We start from the raw sequence: 21,588 nt of genomic DNA, 5'->3' as shown, positions 1-21,588 counted from the left end.
TTTCTTTTCTCAGGGTTCTGTTTTTCTAGCAAGTGATAAGGTGGTATATATTGCAAATTTTTTTTTTTTTTTTTTTTTTTTTTTCCTGGATGAGGTTTTCAGGTGCAGGGTACACTCATTAATTTTCACAGCTGTTTAAATTGCTCCTGAAGTTCTCCTCAGTAGCAGCTTTCAAAGGCACTTTGGGAAAGAAAAAAAGAAAAATCAGCTTAAAGCTAATTTAATTGATTTCAGGAGGGGGCTGCAGAGTGTAACTGCTTCTTAATATACATGCACTGCATAGGATCTAGAGGAGTTTGCTGTGGATTCTTTAAAACCTGTGTGCCAATTAGTTCAGTTTAACTTTGTTTTGTGGTATTGAAGATTTCTTCAAACATCTGTGGTTTCATCAGCTTCTTAAACTTATATTCAATAAAGTGCCATAGACCTTTTTTTGGTTTTTTTTTTTTTTTTTAATTGTAGCATATTTAAATATATATATATATATATATATATACACAGACTTGTGTGAGATGTGCAATACAAGGAATGGGTTTTGTGGGGCGGGTTTGGTTGTTTTCTTGGTTATTTAGGTTTTTTTGTTGGGTTTTTTTGGGTGGGTTTTGTTTTTGGGGTATTTTTTGTTTAGTTTGTTTTGTTTGGTGTTTTTTTTTTTTTTTTTTTTTTTTTTGTTTTTTTTTTGTTTAGTTTAGTTTAGTTTAGTTTAGTTCAGTTTAGTTTTTGCTTTTAAACGAGTGATTTGAAAAGGGACTTCCCAGGGAAGAAGTGGCTGGAGTTTGGTGGTGTGGATATAGAGTAACACAATCAAATCACTGATGTTGAAGATCAATAAAAGAGTAGAAATAGCAGCTTGAAGATTTAACAAAAATATCTTCTAGATTGATTTGAATTACTCAGAATACAGACACTCACAGTGTGCAGCTGTGTCCACCTCCGGCCATTAATACTCTAAAAGCTGAAAAGGCTCAGCAAGGTTTCCTAGTGTGCTTTATTTGTAATGTGGCACTGCAAAAAACATTGCTACTGAGCTATTTCTGGGTTGTCTATATCACCTTTGTATCTATTTTACTTTAATAAAGTTCTCTGGATTCTGAGATTTTTTTTTTTTTCAGCCAAATAATTTCCATTTATCATTGTTACCCTGCCAACTGAAGTTTCCCACATCCTAGTGGTAAAAGGAGAGGAGTTCAGGCCTTCCTTGAAAGCCATGGGCACTGGTGTCTGCACCTCAAGGAAAGGGCAGAGTCCAACAAAAGCAGAGCATGTCAGCAATGCACACACAGCTCCTTGGTATAGGAAGAGCAGCTGCAGTGATCCAGCTACAGTAGGTTTTGAGCCATGGTTTATTTGTGGTACTGTTTTTCTGTTCTTGACTCACCACTATGTACATTTGTTAGCATGAATGATGTACCTAATGTCTTCTTTTTAATCTAAATTTCAATTAAATGTGAGTTTTTGAACTTTAACAGGAGTCTGACTACCTTAATACAAGCATATTGGACAAGTTGAACCAAGCCAAGCTTCGATTGTATCTTTAGTAACATTTAAGATCCCAGTCCAATGATGTATTTCAGATTCCCATCTGACTTAAACACTTATTACTGCTTACTGATCAGAAGTATGTGATCTGAAATTGTAACTATGTGTTATAGAATACAGTTGCATTAAAGAGACTTTCTAATTGAACACAGCACTGCCAAAACGTGTTTCATTTTGCAACTAAAGCACTGCATTTCCTTTCTCATGAAAAAGGATAGTAACAGTTGTGAAACAAATATTGCTACATCAAACACAGATTTTTCTAAATGGTGTTTGCCACAGTGTGTTTTAGCTTTCAGCAGTGATGTGACAAACACTAGAAAAAGGTTACAAAGACAATCTATAGCAGAACCAGGAACATGACTTTCAGCTCTCTAAAGAATAGTCAGCATGTCACCTATTTGTCACTTATTTGTCAGTTGCAATGGTCCATTAAACTTACATTTAATTAATCACATATTGTTTAATTATACTTCTAACAGTTCCTAAACTTCAGAGAAGCAGCTCTTGGTTACAACTTGGACCATTTAGAAATCTGTAGTCCAGAAGTTAGGGGATAGATGCCACTGAATGCACCACTACCACAGTCACTTTACAAATTTCAAAGCAGGTATAGGTAGAGCACTTACTCTCCAAATATAAAACACTGCTTAAAGAAATTACAAAGTACTGATCTGAACAGCTAAAAATATTACCTTCCTTTTTCAGTAAAGTTAGTGAGTTGACAATGGCACAGAGTTCAATCTCCAACTGTGTGTATTGTTACAGATTTCCGTATTCTTGTAACTTGTTCTCCAAGCTCCAGCTGCATTTAGAATCGTAATCACAAAGTGGATGTCTATTTTCAGTGTTAGAGTGACAGGAATATAATGATGTTGTCTTGTTCTGCAGTTCACTGAAAGCTTGTTTTCAAACAAATGCCTTTTATTTGGAATATCTTCATATCAGTGAAATTCTGAGAGTGTAGGAATCAATATCTGTAACTGGCTTAAGGCACCACTCAGATGTGGTGGGATCAGTAACTTGGTCTGACCAAGGTAGAGGAGAAAGAATGCCAAATTTAATCACACAGGTCTGAGGCTGGAGTCAATGATCTCAGGAGTGTTTATTGATTCTGTGATTCTGATTCTGACTATTTCCAGTTGTTCTCTTACCTTGGACAAAAAGTGTCACCCCACTGCCCAGTCCAAGCATTTCTTCTTTTAAAACATCATGCACTCCTCTGAAAAGATACAGGCACAACAAAGACAACAGTTCTTCACTGAGAAACAGCAACCATGCTTCAGCATGTGTGCAATGACTACAGCTGAGACATAAACAATTGTTTAACTAGGCTATAAACACGAAAAATCTACTAGCAGCATCGTCTGCTTGGAGCCGTGGCAGAGCAGCTGATGCCCAGAGGCACCAGTGGTCAGAGGCAGCTGTTCTGTACAGTGGCCTGGGCCCCAGCCGGTGTTGCCCACCCACCTCCAGCTGCACAGTCACAGAGCAGAAATGCTGAGTGCAGGTAACTGAGTATAACTGAGGCCAGCCTCAGGCCCTCCAGGCCTGCACCAGCCCTGCTTTTACTAACACAGCCTCAAACTTTATCAATAAAAATCACTCCCAGACATTTCCCATCTCTCCAGCTGGAAGTTTCCCTTCCCAAACCACAGATGTAAAACAAGTAAAACCTGATATTCTCAACACTCCAAAGAGCAGCTCCACTGCATTGAAGTATTTTCATTCACATCTGAGTGATGGAACAGGAACATGAAGGAGCACTAACTAAAAGCAGGACAGTACACACACACACAGACACACACACACACACATTAGTCAACTGGAAGCTCCAAGTGTATTGAGAGACAAAAAAACAAATGTATTAAAACCACAACTGTTCAATGTAATCACTTTCATCCAACAAAATGCACATTTTAGTTGAGTTGTATATACTGCCATTAAACTGCTGGAAAATTAATTATTTTTTCTTTCCAGAATAAAATGTATGGCAGCACGAGACACAAGTTATACGTCCTTATCAATGCCTTTTTTCTCTACTCCTCACTATCATGTGACACCATATCTAGTTTAATCCTTGTATAAAGTTTCAATGGTTTTTGCTGCTGAGCTAGATCTGCACTACTTCCTTTGTAAATCTTCCTGATTTTTCTAATTATGATAATAAAAGCTATTTGCAGACATAAAATTATTCTGTAGGAAAAAAGTACCAACTAATTCACACATTTTATATAACTGAATCAAACCGAATTAACTTTCTGACCTACTGTGCCCTACTATGGATTCATAACCAAAATGTTCTAGGTGCGTGCCTTTTCCTTGACAGAAATATCTTTCAGAAGTATCACAGAGTACTTTTAATTACAGTTCTCTTAACCCATGCTTTTCTCTCACTGTGTGCATGCTTTTCCAACTCAATGCTTAGAACTTCTTGAGGAAAGTAACCTGAGCAAACCACAGGAATTATCTCCCATGAAGAGCACTGAAATTGTGTAACAATTCTAAACATAAAACATGACTGGATAATATGGCCCAACCGTGCTTACATTTACAAGAAAGTACAAAACCTCTTCCCTTAGTCTACTGACATCTGCCATCCTAGATCTGTAAATTACAAAGAAAGATCAAGTGGATGAAGAATTTCAGTGCTGATTGATGCATGCATGTGAAAGTGTCTTCAAAAACATACATCTGCCATCTCCCAAAGTAATCCAGACTGTACCTCAGAGCACTGTTCACTGTATCATTGCATGAATATGAATCATCCATTTGCAAACTTACCTACATCAGTGTTCTAGATTAAGTCATTCGGCCCTTCGGAGGAAACCCAGTAGTAAGAGGAGTACTCGAGAGCAGGTGCTGTAGCTGACATTACATGAAAAAAATCAACAGACTATGATAGAGACTTAAAAAAAAAAGAAACAGCAGGACAGCAGTGACAGACATGCTGATTCACACAGAAATTAGGAAAATAAATACTACCAAAGCAAAGCTTTTTTCAGCAACTTCATTTTACTTTCCATAATGTTTTAAGAGTCACTTAATACCTGTAGAATTCCATTCAGTCATGACAGAGCATGTTTAACCCTTCTAAGTTCACATCACAAGAAGGTAAGCTGCAAGTATTTTAAGAACTTTCTTCATAACAGTTGAGCAGACTAATTCTCTTTAACCAGATTTATTGATAGTGGACATTTTGCTTCACCATTTCAGCAGAAATACAGCATCTATATACAGAATTATAAAAAGCAAGTCAGACTTTTACATAGATCATCTTCCCTGCACATCACCCTGACTGTTAGAAGAAAAATCCCCATTATTGGTCAAAACTATACAGAGCGAACACCTAGGAAAAAAGTCTTTTTTTTTAATTCTATGACACTGTGTTAATACAATAAATATACAAAACTTCTGAACTACCCAGACATGCAACAGAGGGACAGAAGAAGTGCATTTGTACAGAACCATGACATTGACCAGGATGGCAGAACATTGTTAGTAATTTACAAAATATACAAACATCCTCAGATAAATAAAAACAACTCCTAAATTACAGATCAATGACTACTGACATTCCAGTGTTTAAACTTCATACCTTGTACTCTGTCACAATTCTACAAAAACAACTCAAGTGGGCGCCATACTCTGATTAGTAAGAGATCATAAAATCCAATTTTTGTTAGGTACAAAATATTTTAACAAATCTCAGCCTTCTCTTGTCAAAGCTAACCAAACTTCCCCTCCCTTCTGGGTTTCAAAGTGTAACAGGTGTCTGGTTTAAAGAATTCACATGTGACACAACCCTGAATTTCACTTAGAAGGCCTGAATCTGTACATTCAACCCATGATATTACAAATCAACAATTCTTATACACAGAACATTACATATGTTTTCTCAAAAAAACCTTCAAACATTTGAGAAAAAAGCCTACCTGTCAAGTTCAGGTTTTATTCCTAATGTGTTTGGTTTTGGTTTTTTTCCCAGTAATCTATGCTATTATGCAATCTTCAACTTCAGTTGAATTGTAAGGATGATGTCCCTAGGATTCCCATCCAAGAGATACCAAATAAATTCCCTAAGCTTAGATTTAAAAGTAATCCATAGCACAGTTCCTAGATACAACCCTCAAGTTAAGTTTAAAATATGAAAAGAACATCTTGATAGATAGCTTCTAGAATGATGATCCCCAATCTCAGCGGAGAACAGTGACTTTCATCTGAAAAGCTTTAAAAACATTCCACACAAATTTAAGTTCAATGTTAGCATGTCCACTATTGTGATGTTGTAACAGCCTTGTTAGATAGAATATTTAAGCAAGTATATTCAATAATGTGAACTTCAGCATAGGTGAAACTATGATTTTTTTTTTTTTTCAAATTCAAGTCTGGTTTAAAGAAATTAGTAAATGAAGAGAGACTAATAGAAGAATTCATGCTAACAGTATATTATTGATTCAAGGATTAAGCTAGGGGAGTATTTTTTTAAATGAGCTTCTGTTACTATGAATAGAGTGTACTGAAACAGATTGACTGAAAAAGTCAGTCCACTTTCAGAACATGGGAGGCCTCAGAACTTTATGCTGTGTTATTAAATATGATTCACCTTAAGGACTGAATTAATTTCATCCACTGTATGTACTTACACAGGCTGTGGGATGTCATCTTTACATTTTCTGGAAGAGTTTGAAAAACTGCCTACGTATTGTATGTAAGTCTCATGAGGCAACCCAAGAATGTAAGGTCTTCAAAGGAGAGAAAACTATATGAACTATACTAAAGTCCTAATGGTATTATATTCTAGAATATTACGATGGTATGTAACATTATGGATTGTTAGTTTCTCAGAACCAATCTAACCTCTTAGGCCTCCAATTCAATGAGTTAAAATTTAACTTTATTTAAGCTAAACATTTCTCCCTTTGCTGAATCAAAATAGTTTAAAAGATTTTTCCCAATAGTTTAAATCACATCACAGAGATGGCTGAGTTAAGATTAAAATTAATTCAAGTATCATTAAATGCCATTGCTTAAAGAGCCTGATTTTAGACAATATTCCTGTTAGAAAATTAAATACTGTGTATATATATATAGTGTTGTGGACAGGCAGTAAACAGAGTGACTGTCCAGGCTAGAGATTTAGTACCACTGTTAAACATAAACCTATACTTGAAAAAAAAACCGAACAAAAAACTAACCAAAAAATCCCAAATAAAACAAAAATATCACTGCACATAGAAGAGGGACAGGGGATATGTGAATACTGAAGTTAAAAATAGCAAATATATAATTATTTAGCTAAATCACCAGTTAACTTCCTTAAACTGAACTATTCTATTACAGAGAATGTTTATGCCCCATAGTAATTTCTCACAGGTAGAGAATACTTCATGGAAATAGATACAAATGCTATAAAGTGGCACAGGTAAATTCTGGACCAAAACACTACTTAAACAAGATTAGGTAACTCAACAGTATTCATGCAAACTTACAGGTTTATATCAAAAGACTTACCTAAAAAATAAACAAGAAAAGAACTTATAGTCTCTGCATTAGTTATATTTGATCCCCAGCAGCTGTTGAAATTGCAAAAGTAGTAGTAAAACCTAACTGTATCTCTCAGTCTACCCCACTTCTTATGGTAGAAATAGGGAAATCAGTTCTTGCAAAGAAAAATAATTAATCCAAAGTGCTTTCCTGAACTTAAAAAAAACCACTGGAGTGAATTGCCAAAAAAATTTTCCAGATTCTTAATGCATTGATTTGATCATTATACACCACAGTTCATTCTCAGGCCAATTGTTGAAATTATTTATCCTCCATAAAATATGGAAAGCTTTACATCGCAGAATTCAACGTTAAAGAAGAGAAAAAATGGTCTTCTTAAAATAAATGAACTTATACTAAAATAAACCAAACATTTCCCATTTACCCCATGCACAGCTGCAGAAGAGACAAACACGCTGTGTGAATTTCTAGGCATTTAGGGAACACAGTAAATGACTGCAAAGTAAAGAACAGTTGAAGAGAACCGTGGTGCCTTTGCTCCTCTACATCCGGTTACCCTTGAAGGCGTTCTGAGCTGCACTGGTGGCCGCTGTGGAAGCGGCGTTGGCTGCAGCAGTTTGCACAGTTTTGTTGGACATCACTCCCGTGGCAAACTCCTGCTGCGCCTTCTCAAAGCTGGCGCCAGTCGTGCGGTACAGACCGTGCACCTGCAAAGGGAAAAGCACTCAGAAAACGGTGCCGCGCTTCCCATTTCTGAGTAGACCAAAAGCAAAGTCTCAAACGCATGAGGTGGGGAAATGTGATTTGTTCATGTGCTTGAGAGAATCCAGAGATGAAAACATGGAATTTCTTCCCCCAAAGTTCTGAATTTTTCATTGTCTTGTTGCACACACAGTTTGACTGTGGGGGATACATGTGATGACCCGCAAGTTCAGAGGGGTCTGATCGTGTTTACTAAAATGTGTGATGTATGTTTGGTGAATTCTTCTCTACAACAATATTTAGAAACATTTTACTTGCTCTGACTGGTTACAAGAGTGAGGTACACTCTGACTGAATATTAAAAATCTCAAAATATCCCAATTACACAGGTGCACATTTGCAAAACTAATGTGATGACCAATAGCTCTGCATAATAACCAGAGGAATAAACAATATGACTTATAAACACTCTTAACAATATGGCATATAACAAAATAAAAACCAACAAAAGCAATAAATCCTAATTAACTTCCAATTACCTGAGTATTAAAATTCAAATGCTATTTGTGACTCAGTAAAGTCACAAAGAGGTTGTCAAATAATATTACAAAGACATTTCCATTTCAGTGTAGCAGGAAAATGAATGGAACTTTTTTCTCTGTTATAAGTAAGACTATTTCTCATCTATAAAGATATACAAAGTCATATATAAATATGCAGATTTTTGGATAATCTGGATGCATACAGTAAGAAAAGTGTAAAAACATATTCCACCATACATTTTCCTTGCTTGTTTCTTCCCTTCTATAGAGTATTTCTACAGAAGACAAGAAAGGACATCTCCAGACACACACTCCTGTGTGTAAACCAAAATACCAAGATTTCTAGTTTACTGTGAACAGATCAAAAGAATTTGTGTATGTGTAAAATCTTTAAAACTAACTAACTCAGGCTGAATTACTAGAATTCAGCGAGCACATCATCATCATAATTCTCAGTTGCATTTATCTCAGTGATCTACTAGTGCATCTGTATCTATACTTAGATCTTCTGGATGGAAATTCCCCAAAAGTAACCACAGAAAAAGAGTTTATTTCTTTGAGTTTTTATGCTCCTGCATCATTAGCTGGCAATAAAATATTTAAAAACAGAGACAGAGATATAAAAATCCTCTTCTGAGGTGCTGAGCATCTCTTTCTTCTATTGACTTAAATGGGAAGGATTTTGGTAAGAGTGAAAGTTAGCAAACATTTGAGTGAAACACTTCTCTGCGCTTGATGGACAACCTGGCACCTACAGCTACAATCACAGTGTCCAGTGCATTCACCTACTCCTTTGTGGTCAGGTTATCTCTCAGGTTCTCTAATTCAGTGCTATTCTTCCCCATTTGTAGAAAATACCTGCATTGTACAAGCAGCATTTTCTAACTTCACAACAGTATGAACAAAACTGTACAGCTGTTAATAGGTAAGGCTCATCTTGAAGAATATAATTTAATCCTCACTACTTGTGAAAGCCTCTCTCAAGACAGAAAGCAAAATCCAAATCAAATGTAGGAAATAAAAAAGGGGAATAATATGTAACTTACCTTTTTGAACATAACTAGTGAGATAACAGCAGATGCTGTGAAAAGTGCAGCTATGATTATCATCATAATGCCAACAGGAATACTCTTATTAAGTCCAGTAAGAGATGAAATCCACCCACTGAAGGAAGGAGAAAGAACAAATTTTACTATACAGCACATGAACCATTTAATCAAAAATAACCTCACCAAAGAAAAGTCTATAACCTTCTGGCTCTGAACCATTTTGACTATCATGGAAAAAATTTTGACTACCATTTTGAAAAATCATTGAAATCTTCTATAAGCATATTTTGGTTTGATGATATGCTTTTAGAGCTTAATTTCCATTTTTTCGCAGAAAATGCAGTGAATCTATATGAAAAATTGTTGTTAGTATTATTATCCTTGAGCAAAATTGTGGAGAAATCAGAGCTGCTTCTCAACTTCTTGAGGTTTTTTTGTTATACTGTCATTTCAGATTGATTCAAGACTACAAGAATTCAAGACTAGATGAGAAAGTATCCCTAAAAACACCATTTCTAACTTCTGTAAATACAGAACAGGAAAATATCACACAGACACAGCTTCTATGTGAAGACTCATTTAATTGTATCCACACAGTGATGCTTTCTCAACTGACGTTAATATATTTTTTCTAAGTAGAGAACATCAGATGAATTAATAGAAAATGGTATGCAAGTATCTACTTCAAGATTTTCCCCATTCTTCAAAATTGAAACACCAACAGACACCAGAAGAGTTTCAGACCTGACAACTAAAAAAAGCAGGCTGCCTTAAGAAGAAAACCCTACTCATTAAGATGGGAAAGATTTTTCCACATTATTAAAAAAAATTCCAAACAATTATTTAAATCTAAACCTATCTGCTTCACATTGCTTTGATATCTACTATGTCCCACTGTAGCCTACTACAAAAACCTAAAATCTAAACTGTAACTAGGATTTTTCTGATGATCTGGCTACCTTCAATACTTTTCCCCCAGGTATGCTTAAAAGCACAATTCCCAGACTTGGATGAATAAGGAGTAGAGGATTCCAGAGCAAAAACAACAAACCAGGATCTTTCCTCACATAACAATTATAAAGCAATACTGTTTTGTCTGCCTTGCATATATTTTGAGGTTTGCAGCAAAAAGCACTGATAGAGGGAAGTATCATTACCCAACTACAGCACTGCCACTCATGACTCGGCACGTTACCAGCTGCCTACTACAATCTTGCTTTTAGTTAATTCCTTTACTTCAAGGACAGTGACTGATTCCCCATAGTTTCTCCTTGTAAAATCTTGTAAAAAGTATTAGGCCTCAAAGATTTAAATAAAAGATAATATACAAGTGTCAGGTAAAAGCTTCTATATTTGCAATAATTTAAAAGAAAGATCATCTTAATACAGAATATGGATGTGACTCAGACAAATGAACTTTTCAAATAATATCAAAGATATACTACTATATTCACCCAAATGTCTTGTTAACTCATTCTACAAATTTTAGCCATAAATTTTCTCAATTAGTAGGAAGTATTTAATATTATTAGAAATACCAAACAATACAAAAAAAAATGCAAACAATTTATTATTGATGTCTAAATTTTTGCTTTCCTTTACCTTAAATACAGAATGAGTAATAACTCCTTACACTACCAAAACACAGGAGATAGTGTATGAAAGAGTAGAGTTCAAAATAGTTGAAAATGAAGGATAAAATTTTGACCAGCCTAGTAACAGAAGTCACATTCTTTGGATACATTTCACCCACTTCTCCTAGTTAAGAGCACTCTAAAAATGCTTTCTTTTGAGAGTTAAATGTAACATTCCAGTGAACACAAGATTGTTCCTTTGAAAAGACAGACTGTATTGCAGTTGTTACTTCAAGTTTGAGTGTTTGTCTTACAGACAGTACAGAACTATAGCACACAGAATACTCACCAGTTTCCCCATCTTTGAAATCCTGCAGCTTGAAGTACATGTACAGCAAACTGACAGATATATACAAAGAAGAACACAAAGAACCTGAATGAACTGTCACTCCTGAAAAAGGTGGGGGGAAAAAGATTAAAGCAGACAGAAAATTCATTACTTCTATTCATATTCTGTAGTACCAATCTAACTTTTTTCCTGCATTAATGAGAGGAAAAGTACTTTCATTTATCAAGTGACCTGCAGTATCAGCAATTCTGTGATTTTTTGTGTTTATTTACAAGAGCTGCTGTTTCTTCTTTAATACAGGGATTTTGCTACCTGCACCTCTAAGAAAAGTGAAAATAGTTCTGTATAGGCCAGAGCAGGGCCTCTTCAACTAACTATTTAAGTTTGTATACAGAATTCTGCTCCACTTTCAGAGTAAAGTTCATACTGATGGCAAGATGGGAAGAGAATATTTAACTTGTGAAATGAAAGAAAATCTCATATGGAATTACTGAAACACAGGGCACGCCAAAATACTGAAGCAGCTGTTATTTTAAAGTAAAATGTACAAAATACATTTTCTGTTTAAATTACTAAAATGCCAAAGACTGAAAACAAAATAAAAACAACAACAACAACTGAACAAATAAACCAGCCAAATATAAATGTACAGGCAAAATTTCAACCAAGTCTCAACTTACTACTCTCAAAACTATTGATTATGTGGTATCCTTGCTACTAGAGCTCTTAAGAAACTAGAAATCATTTGGTTACAGAAACAGATTTTGCCCGTAACACCTCTTCCTGCAGAAGGGAGTTTTAATTTCTATACAACCAGTTCAGTTCAATATCTATTTCATTTTCAGTTGAGCAACTGACTCAAAGTTGAATATGCAAGTAGTAGTTTCTCAACCAACCAATTTTCTCTAAGAAAAGCTATGAATTTACTAGACAAGAAATGCACATTAAACTATATGATTCCTCAAAGATTTGTGGGTATAGCAATACTCCTTTGTTAGCAAAAAGGAACACTTCCTGTAGCTTAAGTGTTACAGTTAATTGCAACTTCTGACCATCAACCTTTTAATGGAAGAAAAGGGGTATTTTAACTGAGAACATCCTGAATCACTACAATGTAAAAAAACTCCAAAACTCTAGGAGTATAGGACTTGAAATTTCTACATGCTGATCTTCACTAAGAAAGTTTAATTTTGTATGCAAATACACCATTCTATTCTTAATCACGTACCTCATACTTCTGAAGTTTGCAAAGATTACTAAGATTACTAAGACTAGGAGAAATACTCGTTTTTTTGCTATGTACCTCTCTATTAAATTTTAAGAATCTCAGTTATTTCAATTACAGATACTGTAGGTGTCTATCGCTTAAAAATTTTAAGGTTAGCTATTTACAAAGTTCATTCAGGAAGCAAAAAATTTGAGACACTATTTACTACTAACCTACTCAAATTCTTGGTGTGAAGAGACAGAGATTTAATGAAAATGTTCTTTACAACTGTTACCAGCCCTTACTGGCATTAACCAAATTAAGCATTTTTGACAAATACCTTGTCTGTGGCAAAAATTATAAATATTTTGAAGGATATTCCATAATACTACTAACTATTGGCATCTGTATTTCAAATTCAACAACTGAATTAATGCCAAACATACTCTTTGTTTCTAATGAAAGCACTTCAAAGGATTATCATCATTCTGGAATGTTAACGCATTTTGACAAGTTTTTAAATAAGTTGTTACCTGAAAGCTCCATATAGTGGTCTGTACCAGCAGACAAAAGAACAGGGGGTAAAAAGCAAGAACCAGAGAATACTCAATCCAAAATCAACCCCTCGCGTAGCATCAACGTAAAACCAGGCCAAACATCCAAAGATATTAAGAAACAGTGTCACTGTATGGACTGTAGAAGCAAAAGCAAAACAGTCTTAATTAAGTTATGTTTAAACAATAAATTATTGCAACTGCTAAAATTATACCCGAACTTACAAACATTTTAAACAAAACAGCATTTTAAATGAAACACTAGCATGCTGACAATACCAAAGCCTTCTGTAATAAATTGATTTTTTACAGTTTCCTACATTTCAGGTAAAACCTGTATTCACAAGTGAGAGCACTCTACATGAAAATTCAAGTAACATCAGCTACCTGGCAATGGAAAATATCCTGTCATAAAAACAAAACACTTTCAAACATTATATTAAGAAAAAAGAGATTTCTACAGCTGCAAGAATTTTTTTTTTTCTACAGTAGCAACTGAATACAAATATTTATGAGACTACTGAGTATTTTTTGAGAGAAAGTTTAAAAATAACATCACAAAATAAGCACTGTACCTGATTTCAGGTACAAATATTTCAAATTTGAAAATAAAAATTTCCCAAATAATCTTTCAACAGAAAGCTTTCTGTCTTCCATATAAGAACAAACAAACAAAAACCACACTTACTAAGAATGTTCATCAGTAAAACACGGTCTGCAAGAAGCTGTTCTGGGTGCTTTAATATATTTTGTATAGTCAAATATTTTTTAGAACTCCTGTCTTTCTTAGAGCATCTGCCTTTTTGGTTGTCTGTGGTTAGTTCAATACTATAATTTTCTCATTGGCAGACCTCGTTACACATTAACCGTTCAATTTCTACTAAAGAAAATGCATTTGCATTATGACTTCACATTTTATTTCATTTAAGTTTACTTCTTAGAACAGAATAAGGCAATATTAAGAAACATTACAACTACTACATTCATGCTATCTGGCACAGAAGTTAGTTCTGCTAGACTTCAAAGATGAACATGAATTTCTCTCTTTGTTCAGCAATACCCAGTGATTCAGGTGGGATTTTGCTGCCTCAGAGAACAATTTATTTCCTTGTGGATCAGGATAAAGTAGGGTATTTATAACTGCACAAACTGCTCCTGACAGCAATAATTTTTATTTTATTTAAGTTCGAAGCAACATTTTAGTCATTCTACTGGATGGTAAGGTTTACAGAACAGGTAAGATAATAAGGATTCTGAAAAAGAGAATCCTGAAACTCTTTGTTGCTGTCCTAATTATGACTTGAGCTCTAAATCGACACAGTGGGAAAGAACTCTTGCATGAAACACAGATGAAACTGAAAATATTTTCTCAGATAAACAGATCATATTTTCCAGCAAGAATCACCAGAATCAAAACAATTTATTCCTTTATTTAAAAGTCAATTACTGCATCTACATATCTTAGCACTGCCTGAAGGGGTCGGCAAAACAACTAATTTCAGAATTTGTGCATTTATGCCTCATAAAGCAAAAGAAACTGTACAAATCCCAGTTCCTGCCTTTCTTTGGTAAGTATAAAAAAGAGGTATTCTCTCTTTTTCTACTCAATACATGGAGACCCCTATGTTACCAGAAACATTTAAATTCTGGTGGAGCTTGAACTTTCCAAAATTACTTTTTTTTAATATAACTGCAATTACGGTACCAGGACAAGATTTAAAAGAGTCCAATCAGTGCAGAAAAGGGTAAAGCATCACACCCACTACTGATACTAAAACCACAACACAGGGGTCTGCTTCACTACTGTAACAGAGTCTCAGCTGTACAAACAAGTATAAGCAAGCTATAGAGGAAGACAGGAGACCTGACTGACAATTCTCTCTTCACTGCATTTGCCCTTCACTCTGCCTGCTTGCTGCAAGGTAGAGAGAATCATTTATCCTTTGAGCCAACACCTTCACTAAGGGATCTAAGCAAGCTTAGCTCTTATATGAACAGATGTGTTTGTAGGTTCAGGGTAACAGTTTAACTTCCTTCTACCTACCTGCCTCAGCAAATTAAACCATAATACAAGCTATTAGAAAATAATGACCACCCAGGGGTTGAAATCACCTAGGGATTCAGCAGAAGTCTGCAAGATGCCATTTCTGTATGACAACCTCACAGCTACAACAACACAGTAGTGTGTGTTTGAAGAAAGCCTTCTAGTAGTTTGTGTGTGGAAGCAGCTGAAGCTGAAAAGAAAGGCGTTCATGCCAGAATAAGAGTCAACAATGGGAAATTGCATTCATTTAAATTAATTAGTTTAATTTATTTAATAAATATTAATACTGTACTTCCTTTTTTGAGTATAAACTTTCCTGAACAGAAGAATTCTTAGATGCATTCCGTGAATTAATTTAACTACACTTTATCATCCATAGATGTCTGAAAGTGAGTTGTAGATAAAGACCACAAGTTGTACTGAAGATATCTGGCATGTACGTTATTGTTATGATTTTGCTATTCCATGTGAGACAGTATGAAAACAAATTTTTGTACTAAGTTTAATTTCAGTAATGTTTCATTGATTATATTCTCAGGAAACCTAAGTCCATATTAGGACACATGACTGTCACCCAGGACCAGAGCTGCCTAAAGGCAAATGGGATGCCTGTAGAATTGAGAGTTTTTGAAGCCACAAGGCAACTCACAAGTGAGGACTGGGCTCTGGAAGTTTTATCACACATAACCTTGGAGCACCAAGTAGTTTCAGATGTTGTTTAGGCTTTCATTCCTAGTCTATTCTATTTGCTTGGGACAGACATGCTAACAGGCCTTACAAAAAGGAGAAAGATCTTCCACAGGGAAAAAATAGGTTCTGAAACTTAGAATAAGACTCAGACTTAGATAACAAAACTTAAGCATTAAACAGTCTTGGATCAGCACATAAACACGTGCTATTGAAAATGTGAAAGTACTTTTTAAAAATCTCCTGATGCTACACACTAAAAAAAACATGATAATATAGAGTAGACCGAGAGCGAATGCATGACAGCGACCAGTCAAACCTCGAGAAAACATCGCCCACAAAGAAAGGCTGCGTGAACTATGCTGAGTAAAAGGAGATGACTAATGGGGATAAAAGTGTTTTCCATAACAACAGTGGATAGAACGGGAAAGATCAAACACAGGAGGAGAGAATTAAATTAATAAACCAAGAAACATCTTCTAATTATAAATTATAAAAGACAGCAACGCATTAGAACAGGCTTGGAGGGAGTTTGTGAAGTGTCTGTGTTAGAGGTTCTCACAGACAGGCAGAACAAACATCTATACAGACTGCTGTGTGTATATATATATATATACACACACACACACACACACGTATACACCATCTATCGTATCCTCGGACAGCGGATGAGATGAAACTCTCCTAAAGAGAAAAAGAAGAAAAGTTGGCACTTCAGGCTATTATTTCTCTGCCAGAATCTTTTCAGTTTCAGTTTCTTTCAAAAAAGAATATTATTTGAAAATCAGTGGTGTTTATTTGGCACATGCTATCAGCCTGTGGGGAAAGTAGCTGGAAAACATGCTTTTGAGCCTGTTTTTTACTTTTGGCACAAGCCAAGAGATATTGTACTTGACACTGGACACAATAATAGCAAAAAAAGATCAAAAAATCAGTGGTCAGCGCTAACAAGCTAGGAAAACTGTCGTTTTCATGTGCAAGCCCTTAAAGCACCAATGGTCACAAAGCCAAGATAGAACAGAAAAGCTCCAATGGCAACTGTGAAAAGTCATTGCTAATTGATTGTTATAGTTCACAAAAACATGTGAGCACTCAATCTGTTTAAAAATAGAAGTCTCTCCCCTGGAGAAAAAATGTGTAAAGATAAAACCACATCAAAGAATTTGAAAACTCTGACTTCTGATACAAAAGGAGAAAAGAAGGATGAGTTAATGAAATAGGGACACATAGCTGTTGTCTCATGAAAGGAAGAGCATATGAATCTTAAGTAAAGCAGTTTCCTCAGAGATATAAAAAATAAGAATGATAATATAAAATTAATATTAACTGTGGAAACACAGAAAACTAAACTAGAAAGCTTGTTCCCAGGGTTAATACAAAGGAAAAGGACTTATTTTGTAAAGTGCTGAGAATGCAGTACTAGATTTATCCAAGTGTGATTAAGTTCACAGAACCCCCAAGCCTTAAAAGACATAGGAAGTTCTGAAAGAGGAAATAAAATGTAGCGCAGCAAGCAGAAGCAGGTCGGCTATAGGAATAACTACCTCCCCAGAGGAAAAATAGCCAATGAGGAATTAGCTAACCCACACAGAGGCAACCCAAGGAAAGAAAAGTCCCAAGGATTGATTCAACAGACAATCCTAAAGGATGGGGTTCTATACCAAACCTTTTTTTTTTTTAAACTGTGAAATTCATTTTGTCTTTCTTTTCCTTTATTATGCCCTGATCCCATCTTTCTGAATAATATGTAAGTCAGAGAGTACTACTACTAAAGAACAAAGAGAGCAAGAAGACTTGGTTGAAACCTCAGTCTACCTAGATGAGTTGTCATGGCAGTATAAAAACACAGCTGCTATATATTTTGAAATAATATTGCTTCTTCCTTTACTAGTATCATCGGTTGGGACAATTTTGTTTTCTGGTTATAGAGAAATGTGAAATGTTTTTCCCTGCCATGACCATAGAGTGGTTTGGGGGGGAGGACAGGGACCTATCAAAAAGCTAGCCGGGATATTGGCAGCTAGGTTGACTAATGGGAAATGCCGATGTGACTTTGGAGGGGACATTTAAAACTAATCTGCTGGTGATCGGTCTCTCTCGCTTTGGAATCAGCCATGAGGTAACATCATAGGCAGCAGGCAGACCCGGGTCGGGCCGTGCTGCCCCTCTGCGCAGCTGGGCTGGGCTCAGCCGGGCCTCTGGAAGCTGCTGCTCGCATGGAGAGCGGGAGGAGCCTGGTTCAGGCCCCCCATTGCTGGCTGGGCAGCTGGGCCGGGCCCGGCCGGGCCTCTGAGAGCTGCTGCCCGCATGGGAACAGCCTGGGTTGAGCCCTTTTACAGCTTTGTGGTAGCTCTGAGCTGGGCCGCCCTGGATGAGACCGAGGAGTGGAAAAAAGGACATCTGCCAGCTTCCTCAGCTTCCTCCATCAGCACAGCTTTGCGTTTTCTTCAGCTCCTGCAGGCTCGAGCACGTGGCCTTTGCAGGCCAGGGCGGATTTAACCCTTTCCTAGCAACATGGAACTTCTAAAGCACAACTCTTCCTTGAGAGAAAGAACAAAGAAAAACAGAGGGTACGTATAGAACAGACACCACATAAAGTCAGATTAGAAGTGAAAGAGCTAATAATATTGGAATAGGATTGAAGAAGTGGACATTTTTAACCGGACTACTCTAAGGTAAACTATGGAGAAATGGACTGTTCTTTGCAGCATCTTAGTGTTGTTGGGTAGAATGCTATTCTAATCAAAATTGAGGACTGATGTAATTGAGATTTATTTGGGAACTTTAAAGCCCCCACTCCCGGGTTAAACGGAGGTCTCAGCCTTTGAGAAAAAGATGATTTTAGACTGGAAAAAGTATTTGCAAATAGTACCCCAGATACACTGAGAAGCTTTGCTGATAGAACATCACAGTCTGCAAAAACTCCGGGCGGCAGCAGATGTGTGACATTTGGAGCACTAGACTACTTTGTCTTGTGGCAAACATCTTCATGAAAAAACCTTAGAGAGACTCTTCTCCTAAAATAATGAGTGGTTATGTCTAAAGAGTGAAACTGACTGAAAATCTCAAGTTGTGCCTTTCTATGTTGTTTAATAAGAAAGTTAGTAGTTTGTAAAAGGAGAGAAGCATGTTTTAAAGTGTCATTCTGTTTCAGTTTAGGTTTTCTTTTTCTCAACCTTGTTTTTTTCCATTTTTTTAACACACTAAAAGAATAAATAGTTAATAAAACTATTTTTGTTCATTTTTAAGCTTAAGCCTGCTTTGTTTTTTTTTCTCCTAATCTCTCCCTCCCACAGAAAAAGAATAAATACTAAAACCCCTACATTATTTGGTGTTTCCACACGGTTTTATTATATTAAGACCATTACAACTTGTTGCAATAAGAAGGAAAATTAACAACAGTATTTATATTCCAATTCTAATTGCCTAACTTCACCTCATATGTCAAACATACGCACTTTCAGAACTCAGTCCTGCAAATGGCCAGAACTGGTAACCATCCTAAAATTCTGAGTATTTCACCTTAGATTTCATATACATCTAAATTATCTGTCAACTTTATGAGAATGACCAGTCACACGCTCTGTAGTTGCTTATTTGAAGACAAACGATCTAGCAATGAATATAGAGAGCTGTAGATTATGATGAAGTGGAATTGATTTGATTCAATGCTGGCTGCTCGTTTCATGTGTTTCAATTACGTGGTTCAATCACAGCAATGAATTACCAGAGTAATGTGTAAAATAATGGAGATTTCCTAACTACATCTTAAGCTATGAAAAAAAAGTATAGAAAACACCTAAAATCTACATTTTCTTAGAAGGCTAAAAATATATTTAAGGCATCAAAGTATCTTAATCTTGAAATTTCTTCAGAGTCAGAGTATTTATTAGGCTTTTGTTAATCGCAGTGGATAAGGCAGAAGAAACAAGTGGGGCATCTGCACACTTGCTTATTCCAGCATTTCTCCAGTCAAAGCACAGCCCCCCAGTGAAGGCAAAATCAATCCTACAAAGATGGTGCAGAGCATTCTTTGCCTACAAAGGATAGTTTTAACCTGGACTGATTTTTCAGCTAATTGACACTAAATCTTAAAACAGGGTAAAATGATATGAGCCTTTGCTATAGATTAAAACCATATTAAACTATATAAAACTATGTATATTAAAGCAAATGGATATTATACATCTTGAACTCAAAAGTCTATTAACATTAATTGTGAGATTTATTCCTTTATCTATAAAATGATTTTAAAAACTGTAAAATTATTTCTAAGTTAATAAATGGTCAAAGTTCATTTTATAACTGGAAAAACTTAAACCAGACAATTATAATAAATTAGAACCAGACTGCCCTAGGATAATCCTCCTTTTTTTCTGTGGAAGCTTTTATGACGTAATTCAACACTTTTACAACTAAGTTAACATTTAATTTTGCTTCAACATTTAGCTTCTGGATTTAAAATAATTTTTCATTACAGATGTTCCAAAAGACAAAGTAGCAGGTATGTATTACCAAGTTTGAATAGGTACTTTATTTTTCTCAAAAAGAAAATACTTACACATCCACAAATAGTACATAATCTTTACTGTCTTCTGGAATTCTACAGGAATGTCTACTGAAAAATCCTGGTAAAAACAAGGACCCACAGGAAAATTCTCAGGAAGAGGTGGCCAGTTATTTTTTCTACCTGCAAAACAGAAAATAAAGATTAAAAAAGGCCTCTGTTTCAGTCTCTGTCTACTTGAAAGAAATATATGTTTGAACTTGTTTGAACTGTTTAATGCATGAGTTTCCCAAGTGGATGGATAACGGGCTACCAAAACCCATGAGTTTTAAGAGCAATCCTCAACGTAAATTTCAGAAATTAAATACAAGTAAGTGTAGCCAGGTCAAGGAAAGTAGACAACTGACATTTCCTAAAATGTAAGAGAATTCTTCACAAAACAAGATATGGACAGAAAAACAATTTTTGAGAATTCCTTGACTTTTAAATGAGTATTTACCTGAAGTCCCACCATACTGATATAGTCTGTTGAACACAAAGATAGGTGACTGAAAAATGTTCTTCATTTTCAGAATCCTGATATGTTTAGTTTCAAACTATCTCTAGTTTCCAATATGGTTTCCTGTCAAAACTTCCCTAAAAGGCAGGAAGTCCCAAGAAAGACAATTACTGAAATGGTCTGTAAGTACCTTTTTCTAACAAGAATATGGCCTACAGCATCACTGTATTTTAATATAGTTGTGTGATAGAGTGAGGACACTCCAAAAGACACAGGATGAGACACTTGGATTTCCTGTATGCTTATCTGATCACAGACTAGAGTATACTATATTCTGCTGAACGCAGGTCATACCGAGCACAGACTCAGAGATTCAACTGAGACAATCACTGCAACAAACCTTTGCCATAGCATTTCAAACTCTGGATGCAAGAGATACATTAATCACCGTGTGGCTAAATGATTTAGTTGAAATAGGAAGCAGTACACTTTTAATTAGCTCAAATGCTATGCCGCACAGAACCTGAGCAGAGAAGGCCAAAGGCATCAAGCTGAGGTGACGTACCAGCTTGATGATCTTTCACTGCAGTAAATTAAGACAACATATGACAACAGTGTCCTGGATTAAGACAACATATGACAACAGTGTCCTGGATTAAGACAACATATGACAAGAGTGTCCTGGATGTGCAGCCAGCATCTTAAAGTAAATTAATGCAAATACCTAGAGAACTGCAAAAGACCCTGTTCTCCAATCAGGACCACTCTATGGTGTTTTCAAAGGAGTCCAAATTAGTGCACACGTCCCTGGGATCCAGAAATGCGAT

The 21,588-nt window shown here is 35.7% G+C and overlaps 1 protein-coding gene across 1 annotated transcript in view; it reads right to left on the bottom strand.

Moving 5' to 3' along the window:
* Positions 1–4,535: 4,535 nt before the first annotated feature.
* SCAMP1 (secretory carrier membrane protein 1) overlaps positions 4,536–21,588 on the bottom strand; it is a 44,254-nt gene continuing 27,201 nt past the window's right edge. Inside the window, exons 5-9 of the mRNA XM_040090575.2 lie at positions 20,317–20,445; positions 13,004–13,163; positions 11,264–11,365; positions 9,338–9,455; positions 4,536–7,754 (exon numbers count right to left, since the gene is read on the bottom strand). Of these exons, the coding sequence (XP_039946509.1) occupies positions 7,590–7,754; positions 9,338–9,455; positions 11,264–11,365; positions 13,004–13,163; positions 20,317–20,445 (674 nt within the window). The 3' untranslated portion in view covers positions 4,536–7,589. The remainder of the gene's footprint in view (positions 7,755–9,337; positions 9,456–11,263; positions 11,366–13,003; positions 13,164–20,316; positions 20,446–21,588) is intronic.

The sequence above is a fragment of the Hirundo rustica genome, chromosome Z, assembly GCF_015227805.2.
Source record: "Hirundo rustica isolate bHirRus1 chromosome Z, bHirRus1.pri.v3, whole genome shotgun sequence".
Classification (NCBI taxonomy): Eukaryota; Metazoa; Chordata; class Aves; order Passeriformes; family Hirundinidae; genus Hirundo; species Hirundo rustica.
The sequence above is the reverse complement of the archived record's forward strand: the minus strand, read 5'-3'. Positions and strand labels throughout refer to the sequence as shown.